Consider the following 24,156-nt stretch of genomic DNA (forward strand, 5'->3'; position numbering starts at 1 on the left):
GGCACAGGTCAGCCCAAGACTCTCTACATATAAAAAAGTAGTAAAGTATGTATAGGATTTGTAGAAATAGGAAACTATTCTGAGGTTCCTCAAGAATACTTAGAAAAACTGTGAAGGCATAAACATAAAACATCTGATCTTTTGAAAGCCTCTCGCTATGTTCTCTCATGTTCATTTTTTACGAGTTCACCTTCACAACAGACCTGGTAATGTAGACATCATTCCCTTTTCTATGGTTTAGGAAGTAGAAGCTTGATAAGTAATGAACTCGCCCAGAGCTCACACTAATAAATGAAGGAAATCTGATGCCCTTGCTCTTTCTTTCTCTCTCTCTTTTTTAAGTGTGTGAGTGTACACATGTGCATGTTCATACCCTTTTGTGCATGTGCAGTTCAGAGAATAACTTTTGGGAATTGGTTCTCTTCTAAAATGTAGGTTCTGGAGTTCTGACTCGTCGGGTTAAAGGCATGCTCCTTTACCCACTGGGCCATTTCATTGGCCCTTCCCCATCTCTTGATTGTGTATAATGATCTCTTTTCCATCCACAAGAGCTTATTTATATGAATGGAAGAGGCAACTAATGGAGAAGGATGTGCAACATGTAGCAATTCAGCTGGCTTACTTTTACTTCTTACATGGTATGATTTGCCAGATGCTTGTGTGTATTTCTTTGTACTTTTTATGTCTTAAATATTTCAAGGCACTTTTTAAAGGGGGGACTCTGCATCTGAGTAGTGACAGATTCTTATGTTGGAAAGAATCATTTTGTTAAAATGTCAGCAAAAATGGACATGTAGTATTGTATTTATTGCACATATTATTTGCTAGATAACTTAAACCATTTATTTACATGTATTTACTTACTTTACCTAGCAACCTTACTAATATGCTAATTAATGTGAGATGAGAGGGTTGAAGCAAGTATAGATTAAGTAACTTGATCTAAAGTCACAAGGTTTATAAAGAGGGAAAAACTGGTTTTGAAAGCACACATTCTAGTTTCAGGATACGCACATGTGACTCAGTAATACCTTCCCCATCAAGTGGAGAAGATGAATCAAATTTGCAGAAGGGTGAAAATCTTTAGGGCATCTATTGCAGTTGTGGCTGTTAATAATCCGTAGATATTTGCATCCAGTTAAACTGGGAATTCAAAATAGCTTTCCTGTGACAGTGCCAGAGAACAGGCTAGTGCAAATGATAGCAATTGTGAAGAAATGTTTCATGCATGAGATGACTCTCTTGCACTCATGAGAGGAAGGACTACCTGATTAATGTAGGGTTCTAACCTATTGAGAAAACTTCTTCTTGCACACACACACACACACACCTACACACACACACACACACACACACACACACACACACACACACACACACACACACACACACACACACACACACATACACAGAGTGCAGTCGGTTCAGAATTGCACATTCCGAGGCCGACCCGGGCTGACAGCTGCAGCGTGGAGGACCACGGCCAGGGGGCGCCCTCTCCCGCAGGGCCGCTCTGTCTCGGGACGCGCTCCCCCTCCTCTCTCTGCTCCTGTCTAGCTGAGAAGGCGGAAGCAGCGGCTGCCGCCGCTGGGGCTGAGGCTCCGGCCGTCGGCGGACGCAGCGGACGCTGCCCTCGAACCAGGAGTCTGGCGTCAGAGTCACTTGGTCCTGGAGCGCCCCGTGTGTTGGCGACGCGGTGTGGCCCGGGGGAGCCTTCCGGGTCGGCTGTGGCGTCTCTGCGTGTGCGAACGGTGAGTGAGCGGCTTCGAACTTGGGTTCCGGCGGCCGTGGGCCCGGGAGAGTCACCCCCGGCTCCCCGCGGGACAGGGACGTGTCGCCGCCGCGGGCCCTCGCCTCCCGCAGACCGGAGTCGCCATTCCCACGTCCTCCCCCGGGTCCGGGACTCCGCCCCCTGCCCCCTCCAGGCCGGGTGGCCCCGGGACCCCCCCGGGTCCGCACGCAGTCGCCTCCGCCCTCTGGCCCCGCGTCTAACAGGTGCAGGTCGCGCCCGCTGCCCTCCCCCAGGCCGGGGACGCCCTCCGTCCCCTCCCCGGGGCTGCACGTCTCCGGGCCGGGCCGCTGTCGCCCCACAGCCCTGGACCCGCCCCTGGTCGGGGAGCCTTTCCCGGCGTCCCGTGGCCTCCAGGCTTACAGCATCCCACTTCCTCAGCCCTGCTCATCCTCGTGTTTTCCCCTGCCCCTGGAAGGAAATCGCCCGCTGGGTTTTCCCGTCCCTTTTACCTTAAATGAAAAAGGAAAAACTAAAACCTTCAAACTTCCAGAGTGCCGTGGGGGAAACTTTTTGGGTTCCCGGTTAAATTCGATAGAGGTCCTAAGCAGTAAGTTTAAAAAAAAAAAAAAAAAAGTTCGATGACACCAATGTTCCCTCCCCACCCCTGCACTCGAGCGATTGTTCCAGACGCTGTGTCGATAAAGCTCTTCCTAGTATTTGGCTTCAGGGGAACTCCAGCTGAGACTCAGACTGTCTGGTCTGTGAACAGAAAGCACCTAAAGCTTGGATGTATAGGATTCGCTCGTTTCTCCGAGCGCAGGTGCCTAGCCTGCTACACAGGTCTAGCAGTGTAGACTTTGTGACTTGAGCTGCTGGCGTTTCACACCTCCTTTGATGATGCCCGGTGGTAAAGGAGCTTTTTTTTTTTTTTTTTTTTTTTTTTTTTTTTGGTTTTTGAGGTGGAGGGTGGAGTGTATGTAGATGGTTTGGCGTTATGTGGCTCAAGGAAAGTGTTTGAGGCAGTGGTTGTCCACATGATGCAAACAAGAATCAGATCTGAGTTTCAGCCTTGATGCACTGTATATATACTATTTCAGAATTACAGCCTAGTATGTCTGTGGTAATACATTCTGCTGCTAATAAATTTTGGTCACTTGGCTTGTATAAGAGATAGTCGGCCGGGCGTTGGTGGCGCACGCCTTTAATCCCAGCACTGGGGAGGCAGAGCCAGGCGGATCTCTGTGAGTTCGAGGCCAGCCTGGGCTACCAAGTGAGTCCCAGGAAAGGTGCAAAGCTACACAGAGAAACCCTGTCTCGAAAAACCAAAGAGAGAGAGAGAGAGAGAGAGAGAGAGAGAGAGAGAGAGAGAGAGAGAGAGAGAGAGAGAGATTGTCGAAAGTCTATGGCTTTTGGAGGAGCAAACAATCCCTGAGTAAGCAAAAGCACTTTGAATTTGGGTTCAAAACTAAATTACATCCATCAAGTATTTTTGTAGCATTTCTTAACCATTTGCAGGGCTTTGCATTTTAAAAATGGGTTTGTTTTATTGTTGTTTTGTTTTGTTTTGTTGTTTTTCAAGACAGGGTTTCTCTGAATAACAGCTCTGGCTGGCCTGGAACTCACAGAGATCCACCTGCCTCTGCCTTCCAAGTGCTGGGGTTAAAGGTGTATGCCACCGCCGCCACCACCTAGCAAGAATGGGTTTTTAAGGTCTTGGCACACAGTTGCTATAGTAGAAAAATTTGAGTTTTGCTTTTTACGTAATTATTTAGTGTATTCCACTGTGTGTTATGTAGGCCTTCATGCCTAAGCTCATGTGTGGAAGTCACAGGACAAGTCACTGCTCTCCTTCCACTTGGTGAATCCCACCAGGTGAGCCCCTTGTAGGAGGAATTAAAGATAATTTGTCAGTATTTATTTTATGTGGTTTTGATTTATGAATTACATGTTTGCACTCCAGCTAACATAAAATGTGTGCTTTCAAGACATAACATCTACATTTCCTAGCATAGCATCTGTTTTTGTGGGTCACCTACCCTTCACGTAAGGCATCTAACTTCTTTGTCTTTGAATTATAATATATACCTAGATACAGATTAGTAGATACAAGCCATGATTTCTGATAAGGTAAATTTCGCTGCTTACTCTCTGTGTAGTCGAGAGAAGTTGGTAATGGTTACCTCTGCGGCCTAACTAGATTCTCGGCAGCAAACAGCATTGCAGTCATGAAGTACAAGACAAAGGATGACTTGAATTTCATTCTGCCCTCTCTATTCATGGAGAAAGTTGCCCAAATAAGTAAAAAAAAAAAAGATGCTAAGATACCAAAGCGTAACTTATTTTCTTGAGTCTGGAGTCGGATTTTGTAGCAGCTCCGGAAAGGACTCCCCAGAGCACAGTGTTTTTATACATGTCCACATGATGCCCTCACCTCTGTAGCTGGTTCTTTTCCTTCTTCTTTAAATGTTCATTAAGACAGCTATTCACTGTGGGGAAATGAGAGATGCAGCTTTTTTACCTAAGTCATTGCAACATGTAAAAGTAAAGGGAAAGATATTTTAACTTGCCTCAGAGAACGTAAACATAAAAATACTAAATGGTACTCAAATATGCATGTTATAGCTAAATTTCCCTGATATTAATTAAATTGCAGTCTAATTACTATACTGTGTTAAAATACTGCAGTATATTAAACACACACACACACACACACACACACACACACACACACACACACACACACGCACGTACAATGCTCGCGCACACACCCATAGACTTTCAAGGTTATTATCTGAAGAGTATTTAGAAGACATAGAGCTTCTATGTTCTTATAGCATGGGAAGTAATGAAAGCAACTTGATATCGATCAGTTTTTTTTTCTAGTAACACCCCTGTGTTTTATACCCTACGAGCTGATATGTATGTATGTACATATTTGGTAAACTAATGAATTTGGTTAGGGCTGCCCTCAGGAGCATGGGTAGCTTAACAGTGACTACGCTACTGCAGAAAATGTCTCCTCCAGCAACCTTTAACTGCAAGTCGGACCTCAGAGAAGGGTGGTGCTTCCCACACCGTGACAGCGTTCAGGGGGATCTTTATCTTGTTAATTAATTAATTACTTTATTTATGTCTGTGTGTGTGTCTGTCTGTCTCAGGTGTGTAGCCCACAGAAGCCAGAAGAAGGTATCAGATCCCCAGGAGCTGGAGATACAAGTGGTTGTGAGACTTCTGATATGGATGCTGGGGCCCAAACTTGGGTCTTCTGGAAGGACTGCACTTGTTCTTAACTGCTGAGCCGTCTTAACAGCTCCTAAGGAGGGATCTTGAGCAGGTAATAATGGCGGCGGTGGCCATGTCGTTCCCAGAAGACAGTGGTCATCTTCACGCCTTCCTTACGTTCTCACCACTCCTTTGTCCACAGATGCTTGTGTAGGTTTTTAAGAGTGCACTTACAATGCACTCCTTCAGTGGACATCCTTTTAAGGAGTTGTTACCCTCAAGCATGTTTTCCTAGGAACATGTGGTTTGTAAAAGATCTCTTTAAATCAGATGATGTTCAAATCTTGAACTGGACAGCAAGGAAGCAATATAGAGACTGTCCATAGCTGAATTTTAAACCAAACATTTGGCAAGAAGGGAAGACTCATGTTTGCCACATGGCTAGCACTTTGATATGTGCTTTACAGCGCAGTAACAAATATCCATGTCTCAGAAATGACTTTACTAAGCAAAGCAAGACAAAACAACTAAAAATTATAAGAGTTTATTATCAAGGATACATAAAATGGACAGTCTTGTATACACTGTGCCGGAATGGAGACTAGAAAGCCTTTGATATATATTGGGTAAGCAACATCATGTATCAGAAAAATTTAAAAATAGCATGTCCTTTCACCCAACAGTTCTACCCTTAGAAACACAACTAAAGAAGTAGATGCAAGATTATGTGTGAGAAGGAACATGACAAAGAACATGGCCCGTGGTGTGGCATAGCTGTCATTTGTCCTCAATAAGAAGACACTAAAGGAGGTCTTACTCATCTTTGAAGAAAGGCGTGCATGCCTAGTTCTCCCGTGTGCCACTGCCTCTTATTCCGTATGTCTTCCAGTCAGAACGAGTCTTTCCTAGGAGTTCACATTAGAAATGGCAAGGCTGTGGGAGGTAATTTCAACTTTTCAAAATTACATCAAAAATAGAGGAAAATGGTATGAGGTCTTTCAAAATTATATCAAAAGTAAAGTAAACGTATGAGGTCTCAGGTGAATTTTTGGAGTTATATCAACTCAATGTAATAATGCTAGACAGCACTTAAAAAGAAATAAATCTTTTTATTTTGTCAAAACACAGACAAACATAATGTAGTGCAGAAGGATCTAGGTTCCGGCGTCAGGTAGACTTTGGGGTTTGGTCCCACTCTGTTGCTTAATTGGTGGTCTTAGGCAAGTTGACCTTTTTAAGCTGCATGGTTTCGCTCTAATAAGTGAAGACAACGCTGTATAAAACTATATGAAATAATCACTTGTTCTGACTGCCAGATACAGCTCTCAGTGTTGAACTCTCAGATGGAACCTCTGGCTAATGAGAGAGGAAACTGAAGCGTAAGATTATCCGCTTCGCACAAGTCATGACCAAATGACTGAGGAGGGCCTAGGTGCAGACCGTCCGGCCCGGCCCTGGGCACTACCCTGCAGCACGGTCACGGTCCTGCCCTTACAACAAGAGCTCTGCCACTTCTAGGCTTTGGTTTTTTGTTCTGTTTTCTAAGATTTATTTTCTTGTTAATTATTTGTATGTGTGTCTGTACATGAGAGGCCAGATCCCCTGGAGCCAGCCTTACAGGGGGGTTAGCCACCCAACATGGGAGAAGGACCGCAGCTCAGATCCCCTGGAAGAGCGGGAGCTCTTCACCTCTGAGCCATCCTCTAGCCCTCCTGCTTCTTTGTAGGTGCCTGTCAGACAGTGACTGGAAGTTGTGAGGTGCATCTCACGAAAGGTGTTTGTACCTGGGAGTGAAAAGATTGTGAACACCCATATGTATTTCCAGTTCAGGGGATTGAGTTTAGAGCCTCACATGCCAGGCAAGTCCTCTGCCACTGGGCTGTTTCCCCAGCCCTCTTTTGACCGTTTTTAAGCGGGTCTCACTAAGTTGTCTAGGCTCATTTAGAATTCATTCTCCTCCTGCCTCAGCTTCCCTAGTAGTTAAGATTACAGACCTGCCCCCACTAGACCCAACTGAGAACTTCTTTCTTTTATTGTTGCTGTTGTTACAGGTTTTATTGCTGTTGAATACATCTGGGTACTGCTTCATGAGAGGAGTGTGGGTGGCACGTGTGTGGAGGTCTTAGGACAGTTTATAGGTCCCAGGGGTTAAACTCGGCTGGTCAGCTTTAGAGGCAAGCACCTTCACCCACTGAGCCGCTTCAGGGACATGGTAGCTACTGCTTAGTCCTCCGTTCGGCAGAATGGCAGGCAGAATTTTTATGTAGACAGACATGAGGGCTATTGTCTGCTCTGCTGATTGGAGGTTTGCATCCGCTTCCAGAATTATAGTTTACATTAGGAAGTTTCCTCAAGGATAATTAAGCTAAAGACATGGCTGGTTGTAGATATTATAAGTTGCTGTTAAACGTTCACGTCTCATGTCCGTAATGTAACTGTAGAATTTGAAGGCATGTCTGCTAGTACAATAGTTTTCCATAGGCAAAGAAAGCTCACATGTTTTTCCAGTCATTAGTAGTGAAACATGGTCATCTGATCTGGCGGAAGGCAGAAGGAGATAAATATATACTTTTAAATTCCATTCTTTCTATATACTAGAAATTGCCACACTGAGCATTTAGAAATCTACATGGAATTTTAGATCAGAAGAAACGAAGTTCTGAGTGGTTCTGAGTGGTTCTGCTTACTTGCCCCAGATCACACACACACACACCCAGTACTAGTGGCGTGTGATCACTTGGTTCCCTGCTGGCTGTACTATTCTCTTCAGCTGAGAATACCCACTGGACCCTTAATGACATGACAACCTCCTCAGTAGTGTTTAGTGAGCATCTACTGTTATATGCAGAACTCTTGTGCTGTGTGCGGGGGGAGGGGGGGGCATGACAGTGAACACTGAATTCCCGACCTCAGACACTGTGAACAGATGATGGGCTGTTGAACTGAAGCGCTTTCCTCTTTTAACCTTCTGTTGTCATCGTCACTGCATTAGACCAGGCACTTTCCGTAGAGGATCTATCTGGTCTCTGTGTTTGGCATAGGTGACTCACAAACATTTGAAGGAGGGACTCAGATAACGTCCCATGAGATGGTAGTCGTATGAAACAAACTGAAACAGTATGTGTGCATTACTAGGTGACTAGTACAGGTAAACTATGTTTGCATGCTAAAGCCTTGTTGTTGTTTCCCTTCTTGCTCTGTTATAGGCTGACTGATAGAAAGCTACTATGAGTCTGTTAAACTGTGAACACAGCTGTGGGTCCAGCCAGTCCTCGAGTGACTGCTGTGCTGCCATGGCCTCCTCCTGCAGCGCTGCCATGAAAGACGACAGTGTGGGTGGGTCTGCCAGCACGGGGAACCTCTCCAGCTCCTTCCTGGAAGAGATCCAGGGCTACGATGTGGAGTTCGACCCCCCTCTGGAGAGCAAGTACGAGTGCCCCATCTGCCTGATGGCCTTACGAGAAGCCGTGCAAACACCATGTGGCCACAGGTTCTGCAAAGCCTGCATCATCAAATCCATAAGGTATTTGATTTTAAGAAAGAACGATGCCTGTAACAACCAAATACAAAAAGCATGTTGTAAACAAGCATCCCTAGGGGGGGGGGGTACATGCCTTTAATCCCAGCACCTGGGAGGCAGAGGCGGGTAGATGGATCTCTGAGTTCAAGGCCATTCTGGTCTACAACACAAGTTCCAGGACAGCCAGGACTGCACAGAGAAACGTCTCAAAAAAAAAAAAAAAAAAAAAGAAAAGGAAGGAAGGAAGGAAGGAAGGAAGGAAAAGAAACAGGTCATCCCAAAAATAGGCAGACAGAAAAAACTGCTCAGGAAAAAAGAAGAAGGAATAGAAAAATGAGGTACTTAGGGTCCCATCCCAGTTTGTACTGCAGTTTGAAAGGAGGCGTCTGTGTTTTCCCATCCTTTGCCTCAGGTAAACTGGAAAGTAAATAGCTACTTTTGCCCCAGGCAGTTCTGAAGCAGACTAGGAGAGGATTCTATGTTTCATGACAATAGTATTTTTAATTTGCCTTGAGTTATCCTACTAGAATATGGTAAATCCGACAGATGAGTAACGCTGATTCTGGGAGTGATTGTATATTCTGATACTAGCTGTGGTAAATTCTGTTGTCTCCTGTCTGAGCAGCTGTAAAATGACCAGCATTTCTGTAATCCATTCCCTTCTTTCTGCCCCCACTGGTACTGTACCCTTCACACAACCAGCCATACATGAATACATTGCTTGACGTCAGCTCTAACAGGCCTTTCTCCTCCTAGCCTTGTCCTCACTCAGTCTCATTACAGCAAGCCCTGCCATATAAGTCACATGATGTCTCCTTGGCTCAGAACATACTGCACGAGCTATCTGGGAATAATATGATTCATTTTCTGCCCTCTCCAAGTGCTCACTCTCCTTCCACTCCTTCTTCGTGCTGCTGCTTGTAAATGCCAGGCGTGTGCCTGCCTTGTTGAACTGGAACACACTCCTAGGTGTCCTGGCTACTCTGTTCCGCAGCAAGCCACAAGCCTGCTTGCTTTCCTACACTCCAGATCTTCCTTACCAGGCTAGGCTTTGATTTTCCCCCAGCACTTTTGTCCTTAAACAACTGATAGATTATCATTATGATTTTTTTCTCTGCCTACATACAGCACTCGAAAGTAGCTCTTTGAGACTGAGATGTTAAATCAGTTGTCTTTAGTTACAGGAATAGTGCCTTTCCCACAGTAGGCACTTGGTATGTGAATGTTGTAACTGGACTAAAATATATAAGAGAAAAAGATCCTCATTCAGTTCAGCTAGGTCCCATCTCCTGGGTTTCCATTACCTTTCACACTGACTAACAGACTATGAACCCACAAATGGATTAATCCACTGAGGAGGTCAGAGCCCTCGTTGAGTTCCAAAGCTTCACTTCTCCAAAGCTCTGTTCTGAACATTGCTGCATTAGGAACCAAACTGTAATGATTCCTAAGTAGACTAAAGCCATCTTGGGATACTCAATGGTCTAGGAATTCTTATCTCTCAATTTCTGTGCCAACTTTTCAATAAAACTTGAAGTTAAGGTGACCATATTACCTGGAGCTTGAATTACAAGGGAGCAGCACATCTCTTCAATTTGAGGGGAACTGTGTTGCCTGGCATTGAATCAGTAAGAACTGTAGAGGATAGAGTATAGGGTTATGTGTTTGTTGTTTCTCTGTGTGTTTGTTTCCTACCCGTGGTGCTGTTGATGATATTTTAGGCCAGATGATTCTTTATTAAGGCAGGATGTCTTCTCCTGTTAGAACCTGAGCTTCATGCCTGCTGCGTGTCCACTGGATGCTAATAGTATCACCTTCAGCCCAGCCCGTGAGGCCACAGTGTCCCCTAGGGCCTCTGGTTTAGACCACAGCAAATCAATGTTTAAGGCTCACCGTCCTGTCCATGTTTTAATATATTATTAGATAAAATGGTAGCACATGTGACATGCTGATTTCCTATAGGTAGAAATATACACTGTTTTATCAAGTGTCCAGGAAGGTAGCTAGCTAATCTTTGTTGCAAAATATTTTGAAGTAAGATAGTGATAAGAGAAAGAAATCCCACAAAAGGAAATCTGAGGCTTTAGTCCCATTTCCCTCAAAGCTAGAAATGGCAGAATACTATGGCTTTACTCTTTTAAAAGGAACTGCTGTAAATTCTTCATTGACTATTATTCAAGAAATCAAAGTGGATCTTGGTCTAATTAATTTTCTTTTAGATTTTCTAAAACTGGGGGTAATAGTTTTAGATTTACTTTGTAAAGTTCTTTCGCTTAGATATGCATGTTTTATAAGATTTGTTCCTGACTTTCTGTGTTTTGTTTTGGGTTTTTGTTTTTTTGGCTTTTTTGTTTGTTTACATATATATTTCCCCTCCCTTCTCTCCTCCCATTCCCTCTCCCACCTAGTTTCAACCACTACCATCACCACCCCCCATCCACCCCTCAGAAAGGGTAAAGCCTCCCATGAGGTGATTAGCTGGTTGTCAGATAGAGTAGGGTTGTCTCAGTTGAGGTTTGGGGGGGTGGGGTTGAGTGCCTAGATCTAGTGTATTATCCAGTTCTTCTGGCTGGTGTGGGTTTTACTTGTGCCTATGGAGTCTGTTCTTCCTACTGGTGTGGGTTGTGTCTGTGCCAATGGAGTCTTTTCTTCCCACTAGTGTGTCTGCGCTGTTCTTCCAACTGGTGTGAGTGGTGCTTGTGCCTCTCTAGGGTCTGCTGATGTTGCTGGAGAGGGTTGTTGACAGGGAGTCTGCTCTTCTTCCAGCTGGTGCCAGTGGTGCTTGTGACTCTAAGGGCTACTGATATTGGGGGGGGGCATTGGCCAGGGGGACGATGATGGATTTGGTGGGTTTGGACAGTGCAGTGAGTCTTGTAGGTTACAGAATCCATTGGGTGGGTGGGGGAGGCTTTCAGTGTTTTAAAGTATCTGACAGTTAATTATGTAATTTTTTTTTTTTTCAGACAAGGTATGTAGTCCTGGCTGTCCTGGAGCTCCCTATGTGGGACTCACAGAGATCCCATACCTGGCATCCATTATGTAATCTTAAACAGACCCCATAAAAACCAGCTCTGTCTCATTTTGATTAGTTCTGTGCTGTTTGACAGCAGATACCATGTCCAGTCATAGAAGCAAGAAGTGTTGAAGGAATGGTACAGTGATTGACTAAGGCTCCTGTGGCCTACTTCATTGTCACATCTCTGGATGGCTGGAGAGATAGCTTCATAGTTAAGAGCATTTACTGCTCCTGAAGAGGCCTCAGGTTCGGTTCCCAGAACCCCCTAGCAGGTAGTTCATAACTGCCTATAACTACAACTCTATACGATCCAATACCTCTAGCCTCCATGAGCACCTACAATCATGTACACGTACCCCTACACAGATACATACACATAATTAAAAATAAAAATATCTTATTTTTATTTTACTTCAAAAAAAAAAAAAGATTTTTTTGAAACATACCAAAAATTTCAAAGAGCATGGCAGACTCCCAGGTTTCCCGAAGATGATTTTTTCCCACCATAAGGGGAGGAGAGGTAGAACACTGGGAAGCCCATCACAGAGGACCTTTAGTTCTACTATAGTTCACCCAAGATGTGCAAGCAAAATCATCCTTCTGTTGCTCAGGAGCTGGCGTATCATAGACCTCATTTCAAAGCTTACAGGAAGCCTCAGAAGGGTACTGCTAACTGGTTTAACTTCTGTTTATAACACAGTAAATGTGTTGCTAATACTGTGAGCAGCTGAGTCTGACATACTGGTAGACTATAGAGGTACTACAGAGCACAGCCAGCCAGATTGCCAGAATTCTTTCCTAACTGACCTTCACTTCATGTTTATACCAACCAAACTATAATTTTATTCAATGTTTTGCTTATTTTCTAGCTGGAATCTATCCCCCAATTGACAGCCTGTTAGCCTTTGATAAATAGTGCAGTGCTAGTTCACATTCATTTTATAAGTGAATTCCTAAACTCCAAATACTCCACATTCTGGTGTTGCTGTGCATATAATAATAATAATGCATGTGTTATTTCATAAGGAGAGCTGCAGTCAGTCTTTACTAACTCTTGAGTTCCTGCTTCTTTTAGGGATGCAGGTCACAAGTGCCCAGTTGACAATGAAATACTGCTGGAAAATCAACTGTTTCCTGACAATTTTGCAAAGCGAGAGATTCTTTCTCTGATGGTAAAGTGCCCAAATAAAGGCTGTTTGGAGAAGATGGAACTGAGACATCTCGAGGTATGCAGAAGGATGCTTTCCTGCTGGTGTCACAATGTCATCTCTACATCATCATGACTGCGCTGTTAGCTGTGCATCGTTATAGCAGATCAGGACTGGTGAATAAATTCTTGCCATCATTACATGTCAAAAATTAGAAAATGTTTTAGTCTTCCTGCTTTGGCTTTGTCCCAGCAATAAAACAAGTCTGTGCTCTTTAGAGTTTTTCAGATCAGCACATCTGTAGTTCCAACAATTGAAGAGCTCCATAATTGCAAGTTATCTTACTCCCATAACTTTATTTCTCTCGTTTTGAAATAAGAAAAAAAGTGTCTTCCAGCCATCATCTCAGTACCTTTCTCTGTTTTTCTAAATTGCACATTGTATTAGTCACTAGATAAAATATTCATATAGTTGGGCCGGGCGGTGGTGGCGCACGCCTTTAATCCCAGCACTCGGAAGGCAGAAGCAGGCAGATCTCTGTGAGTTCGACAGCATGTCTAAAGCAAGTTCAGAAAGCGCAAAGCTACAAGAGAAACCTTTCGAAAAAAAAAAAAAAAAAAAAAAAATTTCCTTTTTAATTAAAATAAATCAATTCTTTGGTGTTTTGTTTTGTTTTTTACTAGAAATCAAATATGAGTAATATCCTGTTTGAAATTAAATGTTTAGGGCAGATTTGAAGTCTGTCCCTTTTATTTTGCTGTTTTTTAAAAAAAGATTTACTCGTGTGTGTGTGTGTGTGTGTGTGTGTGTGTGTGTGTGTGTGTGTGTGTGTGTGTCCATCCGAGCATGCATGTGGGTGCCCATAGAGGCCAGAAGAAGTATTAGATTCCCCAGAGTTACAGGCATTTGTTATCAGCCCAGTGTGGATGCTGAGAACAGAATTTGGGTCCTTGTGAAGAGCAGCATTCACTTTTAACCACCGAGCCACCTCTTCAGCCCCTGTTTTGGGAGTGACCTTTTTAGCACAATTATAAATTGCTAATCTGGAAATCTAACTCCGTTCCAAAACTTCTCTAACTAGAAATATTAACTTGAGACTTCATAGTCTTTTTATAAACTTGACATCACAAATTATTGTTTGAAAGACTTCATTAAGGCCTTCATGACTGTGTATGGCTAGAGAATGTGGTCTTTAGTCACTGTTCTTATTTAGTCTCTGTTGCTGTGATAATACACTCTGACCAAAAGCAGCTTTGGGTAAGAAAGGCTGTAGTAGTCTGTTGCTGAGGAAGTCAGGCCTGGGCTCACACAGAATCACTGGAGAAACACAATTGGATGGGTAGCTCATAGGCCCTTATTTAGCTAGCTTTCTTACACAGCCCAAGACCACCTGTCCGTGAAATGGTGCCACCCACAGTGGGCTGGGCCCTCCTACATCAGTTAACAGTCAAAACAGTCCCCTAGATACATGCCCAGAGGCCAATCTGATTTGAGCAGTCCCTCAACTGAGACTCCCTTCTCAGGTGACTTGTGTTATATCAAATTCTGAAAAGATTATGTTTAGAAAACATTTTTAGAGTTTTCAAATACTCACCAACTATTTTTCCTTTATTACAGGATCATCAAGCACATTGTGAATTTGCTCTTATGAATTGTCCCCAATGCCAACGTCCTTTCCAAAAGTGCCAGTTTAATATACACATTATCGAGGATTGTCCCAGGAGACTGGTTTCTTGTGTAAACTGTGCTGTGTCCATGCCATTTGAAGAGAAAGAGGTATGTTCTTAGATTTGTTCATTGCATTTAAAGTATATATTTGAAGACATCAGCATTGGATAAGGATGTAAATACAAAAATGAAAAAAATGAATTTATATTATCAGTTTTTTGTTTTGGTTTTTTATTGTCATTGTTTTTAAAGACAAGGTTTCTCCATGTAGCCTTGGCTGTCCTGGAACTCACTTTGTAGACCAGGCTGGCTTGAAATTCAGAGATCCACCTGCTTCTGCCTCCTGAGAGCTGGGATTAAAGATGTGCACCACCACCACCCAGCTATATTATCAGTTTTTAAAAGCTAATTTTTATGAAAGAAATGAAGTTTCAGGGAACCCACAGTCCATAAGTGTGGAGTTTATATTTACATATCCTTAGAAAGCATTAAACTAATTACTGAGAGTAAACAATGAACAGGAGCTGCTAGGAAAGGTACATATATGCTGGTTTACTCCCTATCTGTGAATTTTAATGAATGAACTGATGGCAGACAAAGAAGTAGCTTGATTACTGTGTAAAATATATACAGACTTGTTTCACAAAGAGTGTGAGCTGTTGCATCTGCGAGAAAGAATCCATTAAATATGGCAAAGTGTGTTCCACTGGTGCTAAGTCATTGGCTCCATTGACTTTTCAATGTGTATTGTCCTTCAGTTGAGGTTAACCTTTAAAAGAAACAGTATGGTACCCAGCAGCATCATGACAGTAGAGCGGTTGTTTTCATTCATTCTAACGGTGACAGTGTCTGGTGACACTGAAGCCTACCTTTGTGCTCCTTACTGAAATACCTATGTTAGTTTATGTTCCTCCATAACTGATACTTAGTTACTTTCTTAAACTTTTATTCTTCTAAATGTGCTTCTTAGGAAATCGAGCATTTTATATTTAGTGTGATAATACAATAGTCACAAAAATTCAGCTAATTTGCTAATAATAAATATGTAAAGTCTCAGTCATAACTGGAACAAATTTGGTACCTCTCTCAAACTGAACAAATTCCATGAACTAATGAGGAAGGTTGTCTATTTCTCAGCATATCTATTAAACCAAAGTTACTGTGTTCTAGAAAATGGGACTCACCCTTCTGAGAACTTAGGTACCAAAGCCTTGTGCCCGAATGCTCTTGATTGTTTGTTAACTTTAACTTACTGGAGAGAATTGTAATTAACTTGTCATGCTGCTGCTAAAATCTTTAGTCCTTGGAGAATTACTTCAGCAAGTGATGTCCATGCTATTCAGGGGTGCTCTGCTTCAAATTCAAAAGAAACCATCGCTGTGTTGCATGTTGTTAACATATTCTCATTAACTAACAAAAGTCTCACATTGTGACTGTACATAAACAAATGTTCTTCATTTGCTCATGGTGAAAAAATTACTCTATAAAAATTAGTCTTTTTACCTTTTCAGACTTTCTCATATATTTCTTAATTCTCTCATACAACTTAGATCCATGATCAAAGCTGTCCTTTGGCAAATATCATCTGTGAATACTGTGGTACAATCCTCATCAGAGAACAGGTAGGAATCTCTTTTGCAAATCGCTATTTCCTTAAGAGCTTAAAGAAGTGCTGCGGTGTTTTTTTTTTTTTTAATTAAAATTTTAAATCAATAAGGCAAAATCATGTGTTAAAGCATTCTGCTGTGCAAAAAAATTATATAAATTAATTAATAAATATTTCAAAAGAACAAAAATCTAGCATTTGTAGATGCTTAATTTCTGACTCATTTGCATAGTTCCTTTGTTTATATTCCAATGGTGAGCTGGACATGGTGGCTGGTGGACACCTTTAATCTCAACAGTCAGGAACCAAAGGCAGGTTGATCTCTGAGTTTGAAGCCAGCCTCATCTACATAGTAAGTTCCTGGACAACATAGAGAGACACTTAAAAAAAAAGGATTCCATTGGCTAGGGATGGATCTCAGAGGAATAGAGAATCTACCTAGTGTGCCCAGCACAGGCAAGGAAATGAACAAAATTGAACCAAAACATATAATTTTAAAATATAGTTTTAAAAACAATTGCAAGTAAAGGGCCCCACTTAAAAACAGACTTGTAGAAGAATATATTTACACACTGACATGAGGGCCTGGTTGTCCAGCGATTGGCTGAGAGAACCAGGAAGCAGGAGAAAGCTCACCTGCTGAGTAGCACAGTACTGTGCAGCGCCAGCTCCTGGGGCATGCAGTGGCTTCCGGAACCACTGCTGAGCATCCTCAAAGGCAATAGTTGTAATAGAAAACTGTTATATTTTAATTACTAATAAAGAAAGGAAAATTCCATCCAGCTGCTATCTGTTAACATTTAGGGAGTTTACCACAAAGGATGAATATTAGTCACAAAATCTGTGTGAGCCCCAAAAGTCTGTAAGTAAAAACTCACTGATTACTTACTTAATAGCAAGTTGACTAAATGTTCCCATGTATCTGTTAGTAGTGTTTTTTCAAGAATCCTAATTTGAAGATGTTAAACATCTTGCTCATAAAGTCATCCCATACCCCAGTTTTCTTCTTTGTTCTCAATATTTAAAGGAAACTATGCTATACTTATAAAAGCTCAACAAAAATAAAGTTTAATACAGACAGAAACCATAATGAAACATCAGAAAGACTGGACTTTGATCCTTACTGTGACATTAACTTCACCTCCCGTCCAAAACTATGGCTCAGTTTTAGTGAAAATTGGACCTACTTTCACATGGCTTCTTTCCTCCTCCTTTCTGTCCCTCCTCCTCCTCTTCCTCTCCCTCCTCCTCTCCTTTCCTTCTCTTTTTCCTTTCTGTGCTAGGGCTTCACACACCAAAGTTCACACATGCTAGGTGAGTGTACTCGACCATTGAGCTGCCTCTCCAGCCCCTTGGTACTTTTTCTGTGTTTGGTTGGTTGGTTCGGGGGTTTGTTTTGTTTTTTTGTTTTGTTTTGTTTTGTTTTGTTTTTGAGACAGGGTCTCTCCATGTAGCCCTGGCTGGCCTGGAACTCACTGTGTAGATCAGTCTGGTCTTGAACTTACAAAGATCCACCAGCCCCTGCCTCTTAAGTGCTGGGATTAAAAGCATGTACCATCACACCCTGCTCCCTTGGTACCATTTTAAAAATATGATCTTTAATGCATCTCACCCTAAAGAAGATATTTTTTGAGCCCCCAAATTAAAGGCTTAAATTTCTCCACCATCTTTCCTCATGGTGTGCATGCATATACTGGCAGATGCTTTCAGGAGCATCAGCAATGCCGAGAAGAGAGGCAAATGCCAGGTCCTCATCAGGCCCTGCTCCAAAGTCATCGTTCATTTCCTAACTGTGATGATAAAGCCTGGTTTCGTTGGTGAATTTGAAATCATTGATGATCACAGAGCTGGGGGAAATATTGTGAACTGCACAAGCCGGTTGAGTGATCGACCCTAGATAGGAAAATAAGAGAATGAATAATCTACTCCCATCTCGTTAGTTTGGCTTTTTTTGTTCTGACAACCTCACCTGGTATCATGGACCATGATAAAGCAAGATGAAAACACACAGGAGGGAAAATCCTTGGATTCTTTTTCTGGAAATATAAAACATATAAATAAAAAGCTTCCGTGGACTGTGTCAAGGGTCAGTTCTGTTTCCAGAAAAATAGCAAATGTCTGTCCGTGTTGATTGTGCTAACTGGTGACACTTCTCTTGAAGCAGCTAAGACAGACCTATGACCACACGGTCACTTGAATCAAGTACTGGAGTGCTGTGTCCAGCCTAGGATGCTTGTGTTTCTACCATAATAACCATGTTCCCCAGTAGAGAGAAAATATGCCAGAGTTTTGAAGATAAGATAATTTATAAAAGATTGTCATATGGGAAGTAATGGATCTATTCAGAGGCTTTAATGAATGTATGACTGACCGGTCCCTTACTAAATGGCCTAGACCACAGACAGGGCTTTGGGTTTGCCATGGTAGTTGTTAGGGGGTGTTTTCTTAAAAAAATACCACAAGAGGGCGCCAGTTCTCTGCAGTAGAAACAAACCCATTTTAAGAAATGAAGTTTAGTGAATTGTGTGATGTAAGATGTTACTATTTAATTTCTCTCAGAATTGTGAAGAAGCCATAGATAATACTTAGTTTTGCGTAGTATGAGATTTTTAAAGGTACTATCATCATCGAGAGCATGATATGCAGGGGAAGTCATTTTTCAGCTTTCATTTTGATTTTCAGATGCCTAATCATTATGATCTAGACTGCCCGACAGCTCCAATCCCTTGCACATTCAGTGTTTTTGGCTGTCATGAGAAGGTAAGTTTTCTTTGAATTCTGGAATATGAATTTCAAAAAAATATACTCAGGTCTATAACTGAAAAAATACCAACAAATTTAAATTTAAGTTTTTAGAAAACACTTATATATAAACACTGTTTATAAAGTGTAAATTATTATGAATATTAATACTGTTACACACATAATAATGGCTTAAGTATTTCAGTAGGAGCCAGGCGGTGGTGGCGCACGCCTTAATCTCAGTACTTGGGAGGCAGAGGCAGGCAGATCTCTGTGAGTTTGAGGCCATCCTGGGCTACAGAGTGAGTTTCAGGAAAGACACAAAGCTACACAGAGAAACCCTGTCTCAAAAAAAAAAGGTATTTCAGTAGACATGACTAAACATATTTAGACTAAATCTTTGCCATTTTTTAGTTTGTATGTATGCACATGTGCACGTTTGCACATCAGTGGGGGGGGTGGTTCCTGTGTTCCGTGGCATGCATGTGGAGGTCAAAGCATAGTTTATAATAGGAGTTCTCTCCTTCGACCATGTGGATCCTGGGGGCAGGCACCATGTGGCAGGCACCGCTGCCGTCTTACCAGCCTGTGGACTGGATCTTGGGGGGCGGGGGCAGACACGACAATAATGTCCAGGGCGGCTCTGGAAGAGGGCTTCGTGGTTCCTAGCACCTGCCTACATCAGGTGGCTCACAGTGGCCTGGAACTCCAGCCCCAGGGAATCCTACACCTCTGGCCTCTGTAGCACCTGCATTCACATGCATCCCCAAACACAGACACACACATTACATATATGTAATTTAAAATAAAAATAAAATTTTACCAAAAAATATCCAAGAAGACAAGAGAAAGTGAGTGAGTGTGGTGACTTATTTTTATGTTATTCAATCCAGCAACAACATGGAAGATCTGAAGTAGATTAAGGAAAGGCGGTATCTGAGCTTTTCACTAACGACACCCAAAATGAGGGCAGCCTGAGTAATGAGAGTGAGTGGAGAGTGATCTAGGCGCTCCAGGCACAGTTAGCAGGGAAGGTCTAATAGTAACGAAGTAGATACGATGGACGGAGAAGAGAGGGCATCCAGAACGACTGGGTTTCTGGCCTTAGTCACTGGGTTGGAAGGAGAGACTTCAGCAAAAAGAGTGAACACAGCTGTCACAGCTGGAAGCTTAGAAAGGAAGACAAGGAGTTTTCATGGTATTGAGTCTGCCCAGCTCTGGCACATTCAAGTGGAGATGGCCCATGTGTTGCTTAGAGCACTGATGAGAAGAGTAAGAGAGGGATGAAGCGGGATTGCCATGCTATAGAATTTGTGTTACTAGAAAGAGGAGTAAGCGAGGAAAGAAAGCTGAACGAACAGTATTCAAAACAAGGACATCTGGTAAAGAGGAAAGTCCTGCCCTTGTCTCCCAGGCTAGTGTTAGGAGGCGGTCACAGTGGGAAGTGTCTGACAGCTTGCTGTGTGTCTTGGCCTCATTCTCTCTGGGGTATGCAATTACATATTTGCTTCCCTGCTCTACTTTATAAATACTTAAAATAAACATACTTCACAGTTCAGAAAATAGAATGGTAACTCATATACTTAAATGTTATGAGGAAGTTCTATATTGTGTGCATAGAGAAAAAATTTGAAGCATATCAAAATATTAAGACAGATAATAGGTAGCCTATTTCCTTTTTTTTTTTTTTTTTTTTTTTTTTTTGGTTTTTCGAGACAGGGTTTCTCTGTGTAGCTTTGCACCTTTCCTGGAACTCACTTGGTATCCCAGGCTGACCTCGAATTCACAGAGATCCGCCTGGCTCTGCCTCCCAAGTGCTGGGATTAAAGGCGTGCGCCACCACCGCCCGGCCCTATTTCCTTTTTAATCACCTGTATTTTCTATTTTTCTGTGATATACATTATGATTATCGTAGACCATTTAGGATTTTTGATGGTCTTAGAATACTATGGAGGTAGTAGTTTATAATAAGTCAGCATCATAAGTGGGAGTTGAGGACGTGACAGGCGGTCTTGGGTAGCCTTAAAGGGGAGAAAATGATACTGGCTAAAGGAAGCATGATCTGTAGAAAGCTTTGCCTATTTTTCTAATGCAAAGAGTTTATTAGCTGTACTCTGATGAGAGACACATTAGAGGAAGGAGAATGTGGAAAGAGACGTGGGTGTTTGTTGTCTTTGAGTCAACAAAGAACCATGGGTGTAGATGCTACTTTGACAGAAGAGATTTATCAAAGTAACAGCTGAGAATGTTCATCAGTTAGCTCCAGTAAAATTAAAGGATTACTTCATCGGATCAGGTGACAACACAGAGAAGTGATAAAAGTTTGAGAGAAATTGTGATGCTACTCTTCAAACCTCTTGTGTGCCTGGCCAGGTCCTTTTCCTTGTCCTCAGTGAGTGCTCCCAACTTGTGGCTTGTGCTTCGTTTCAGATGCAGAGAAATCACTTGGCGAGACACCTGCAAGAGAATACCCAGTTGCACATGAGACTGTTGGCCCAGGCTGTTCATAATGTAAGCCTTACTTTGCATTCATGTGATACTTACACTCCATCCCGGGGATGTTGTCCAGAAGACCCAAATTATGAAGAAACTATCAAACAGTTGGAAAGTCGCCTAGTAAAGCAGGACCATCAAATCCGGGAACTGACTGCCAAAATGGAAACTCAGAGCACAAATGTAAGCGAGCTCAAGCGAACCATTCGAACCCTTGAGGACAAAGTTGCTGAAATGGAAGCACAGCAGTGTAATGGGATTTACATTTGGAAGATTAGCAACTTTGGGATGCACTTGAAATCCCAAGAAGAGGAGAAACCTGTCGTCATTCACAGCCCTGGATTCTACACAGGCAGACCTGGGTACAAGCTGTGCATGCGCCTGCACCTTCAGTTACCAACGGCTCAGCGCTGTGCAAACTATATATCCCTGTTTGTCCACACAATGCAAGGAGAGTATGACAGCCATCTCCCCTGGCCCTTCCAGGGTACAATTCGCCTTACAATTCTTGATCAGTCTGAAGCAGTAATAAGGCAAAACCATGAAGAGGTCATGGATGCTAAGCCAGAGCTGCTTGCCTTCCAGCGTCCCACAATCCCACGGAACCCCAAAGGTTTTGGCTACGTAACATTTATGCACCTGGAAGCTTTAAGACAGGGAACCTTCGTTAAGGATGATACATTATTAGTACGCTGTGAAGTCTCTACCCGCTTTGATATGGGCGGCCTTCGGAAGGAGGGCTTCCAGCCACGAAGTACTGATGCAGGCGTGTAGCATCCATTTACTTGTGTTAAAAAAAAAACTACAAGCCACACAGAAAACCAGTGCCTTCCTTGCCTGGTCCCAATAAACAATATTCAAACAAGCAGTGGGAGAGGTATGACTCCAGGCAGCAAACGTCATCAGTGAGGTCTTTCTACTTGTTACTGTTACAGATATCTGAGGTAGTTTTCATGGGAATCCACATGTCCTCTGTGTCTTCAAAAACTCAGCATTTGAAGGGCCTGTGGCACATCTGTTTGTTAATTACTGTACCTCTTCATTGTACTTCCATGGGCTTTTTCCATGTACTTCACTGTCAAAGTTAGTGTTAGGAGTTAGTGTCCTGAAGCTCAGTTGTTTAATAATCCTAGGTGCCTTAGAAACTTAGGCTTTTTTAGGACACCTGTGGACTGTATTAAACGTGAGAATCACTACTGCCTTGTGCTGACGCCAGGGAGAAAGTTGCTGCTCTGGTGCCGAGTTCTCATTTTAGTTGATGCCTGTGAATTTCAGAAGCTTTGAAGCACGATCCCTGGAAAGCCCAAGTTCTCATGTGCTCCCTTCCCCGTTGTTCACTAAGGGTCCGGGACTGCTTTAACCCTTACTGTTTAGTGTAAACACATTGTCTCCTGAGCACCAAGTGTTTCTTCCCTGCTTTCGTATTTGGAGGCTCCAGGCCGCAGCTTCTCCCGTTTGTAATGCTGTGGTAACGTGGTCTCCAGCTGTCGAGTGTTAGTGCCGTGTAAGCCGTCTGTCTGTTCAGTGCAGCGCAGTTTCCATGTCCGCATGCGTGTCTTCTGTTGCTCGAAAACACAAAATCACCAGCATAAACATTAAAAGTGATCCAGCTCATCGGCCATTAGACAGCATCTTATGGATGACTACAGAACTCTTACAGCCAGGAACCTTGTCAGCCCTCTTGACTACCTTTTGATTTAGCTTAGTTTATTGAAATCAATTTGATTTCCTCAAGGGGCTGGAGAGAGAGTTCAGTTGTTAAGAGCTGGCTGCTCTTCCAGAGGACTCTGGTTCAATTCCCAGCACCCTCATGGCAACTCGCAACTGTCTGTAACTCCAGTTCCAAGGGATCGGACAGCCTTATACAGACATGCATGCAGGCAAAACACGAAGGCACATAAAATATAAATAAATAAAATTGATTTCCTCAAAACAGAATTTGTTAAAACTTGAGAAGCTGTAGGTACTTGAGAGATGACTAAACCAAGGTTGGCCCTCATAGTGGTTGTATGGACACTCAACTTGAGTGGGTGGTGTCCAGCTCAATGCCGGTTCTGAGCCTATTCTGTAGAATGTACTGGTGTGGCCAGATGTTCCTAACGTGGGGAGGCAATTGTTATGCTGTTATATATTTGTTAATGGCCTGTGCATATAAAATACTGTGGAATCTAGTTCTCAGGGAGTCCTACAACTAATTAGAGCATTTATAAGGAACCTAAGGGGATGTCTACTGCTGTTTACACGAGATTGTTTAAGTTTTCTGGTAATAAGAAAAGGCACTGCTATCTCTGGCCACATCAGAGCCTCTGGGCCACGCTAGATCTGCCCTGCGTCTCCAGAGGACGCTCAGAGACCCTGGTGGAGGAGAAGAGTCTGCTTTTCCGTTGTAGCCTGCCCCCTCCCCCACCCCCGCAAGTGTCACTTCCACCTCTCCATCCTCTCCATTTCTCTCTTTGCTTCCATTCTATCCGTAAAGGTGAGGGAAAGACCGTGTCCCCACCTTCCCACAAGCTCCTCGTGGTCACCAGTTGGTTTCCTGGTGGCCTGCGTCCTTGGCTGTGCCTTTAGCCCTAACCTCTTGCAGCACCTCCTGCCTAGGGAAACCTGCGTTGCCCCATTCCTGCAGTTTGCCACTGAATAAATGTGGGGGTTCTTGAAAAAGCAAGCCGTAGTTACTTCTGTATTTATTTTGAAAATGTACTCAACTATTTGAGGGCCTATTTTCTGTATGTATTTTTATTTTTTTAATATTCCATAGTCAACATTTTTATCAAAAGTTAAATGTCACCACAAACTATCAGCTGCTCTTCCCCTCTCCATTTTAAAAAAGGAAGTGATATTTAAAAGCTTCCTGGTCAAATTTCTATTTAAAAAATGTCTGTATAAGGGTAGTAAGAACAGTCATTTCCTGCCTTGGTTTGGCCTTTTTTTTTTTTTTTTTTTTTTTTTTTTTTAACTCCAGCATCTGAAATTTTTTGTTCAACTTTTCCCAGCATGATGATGTTCCTG

At 42.7% G+C, this 24,156-nt stretch overlaps 1 protein-coding gene and 1 pseudogene across 1 annotated transcript; both read left to right on the forward strand.

Annotated features, from left to right (window-relative positions):
• The first annotated feature begins 4,960 nt into the window (after positions 1-4,960).
• Traf6 (TNF receptor associated factor 6) lies at positions 4,961-22,230 on the forward strand. Its single transcript, XM_028895030.2, has 7 exons — positions 4,961-5,066; positions 8,161-8,477; positions 12,566-12,716; positions 14,256-14,414; positions 15,857-15,928; positions 18,595-18,672; positions 21,085-22,230. Exons 2-7 carry the CDS (start codon positions 8,182-8,184, stop codon positions 21,919-21,921), a joined length of 1,593 nt encoding a protein of 530 aa, XP_028750863.1. The 5' UTR covers positions 4,961-5,066; positions 8,161-8,181; the 3' UTR covers positions 21,922-22,230.
• On the forward strand, positions 17,433-18,588 carry LOC114710756 (annotated as a pseudogene).
• Positions 22,231-24,156: the final 1,926 nt, after the last annotated feature.

The sequence above is a fragment of the Peromyscus leucopus genome, chromosome 4, assembly GCF_004664715.2.
Source record: "Peromyscus leucopus breed LL Stock chromosome 4, UCI_PerLeu_2.1, whole genome shotgun sequence".
NCBI lineage: Eukaryota > Metazoa > Chordata > Mammalia > Rodentia > Cricetidae > Peromyscus > Peromyscus leucopus.

Bases quoted from the DNA above. Each gene is read 5' to 3' on its own strand.
- Traf6 (XM_028895030.2), top strand. From the start codon at position 8,182: ATGAGTCTGTTAAACTGTGAACACAGCTGTGGGTCCAGCCAGTCCTCG. The intron at 12,717-14,255 runs GTATGCAGAAGG...CCTTTATTACAG, and splicing joins TGGAACTGAGACATCTCGAG to GATCATCAAGCACATTGTGA. The intron at 15,929-18,594 runs GTAGGAATCTCT...TTTGATTTTCAG, and splicing joins CAATCCTCATCAGAGAACAG to ATGCCTAATCATTATGATCT.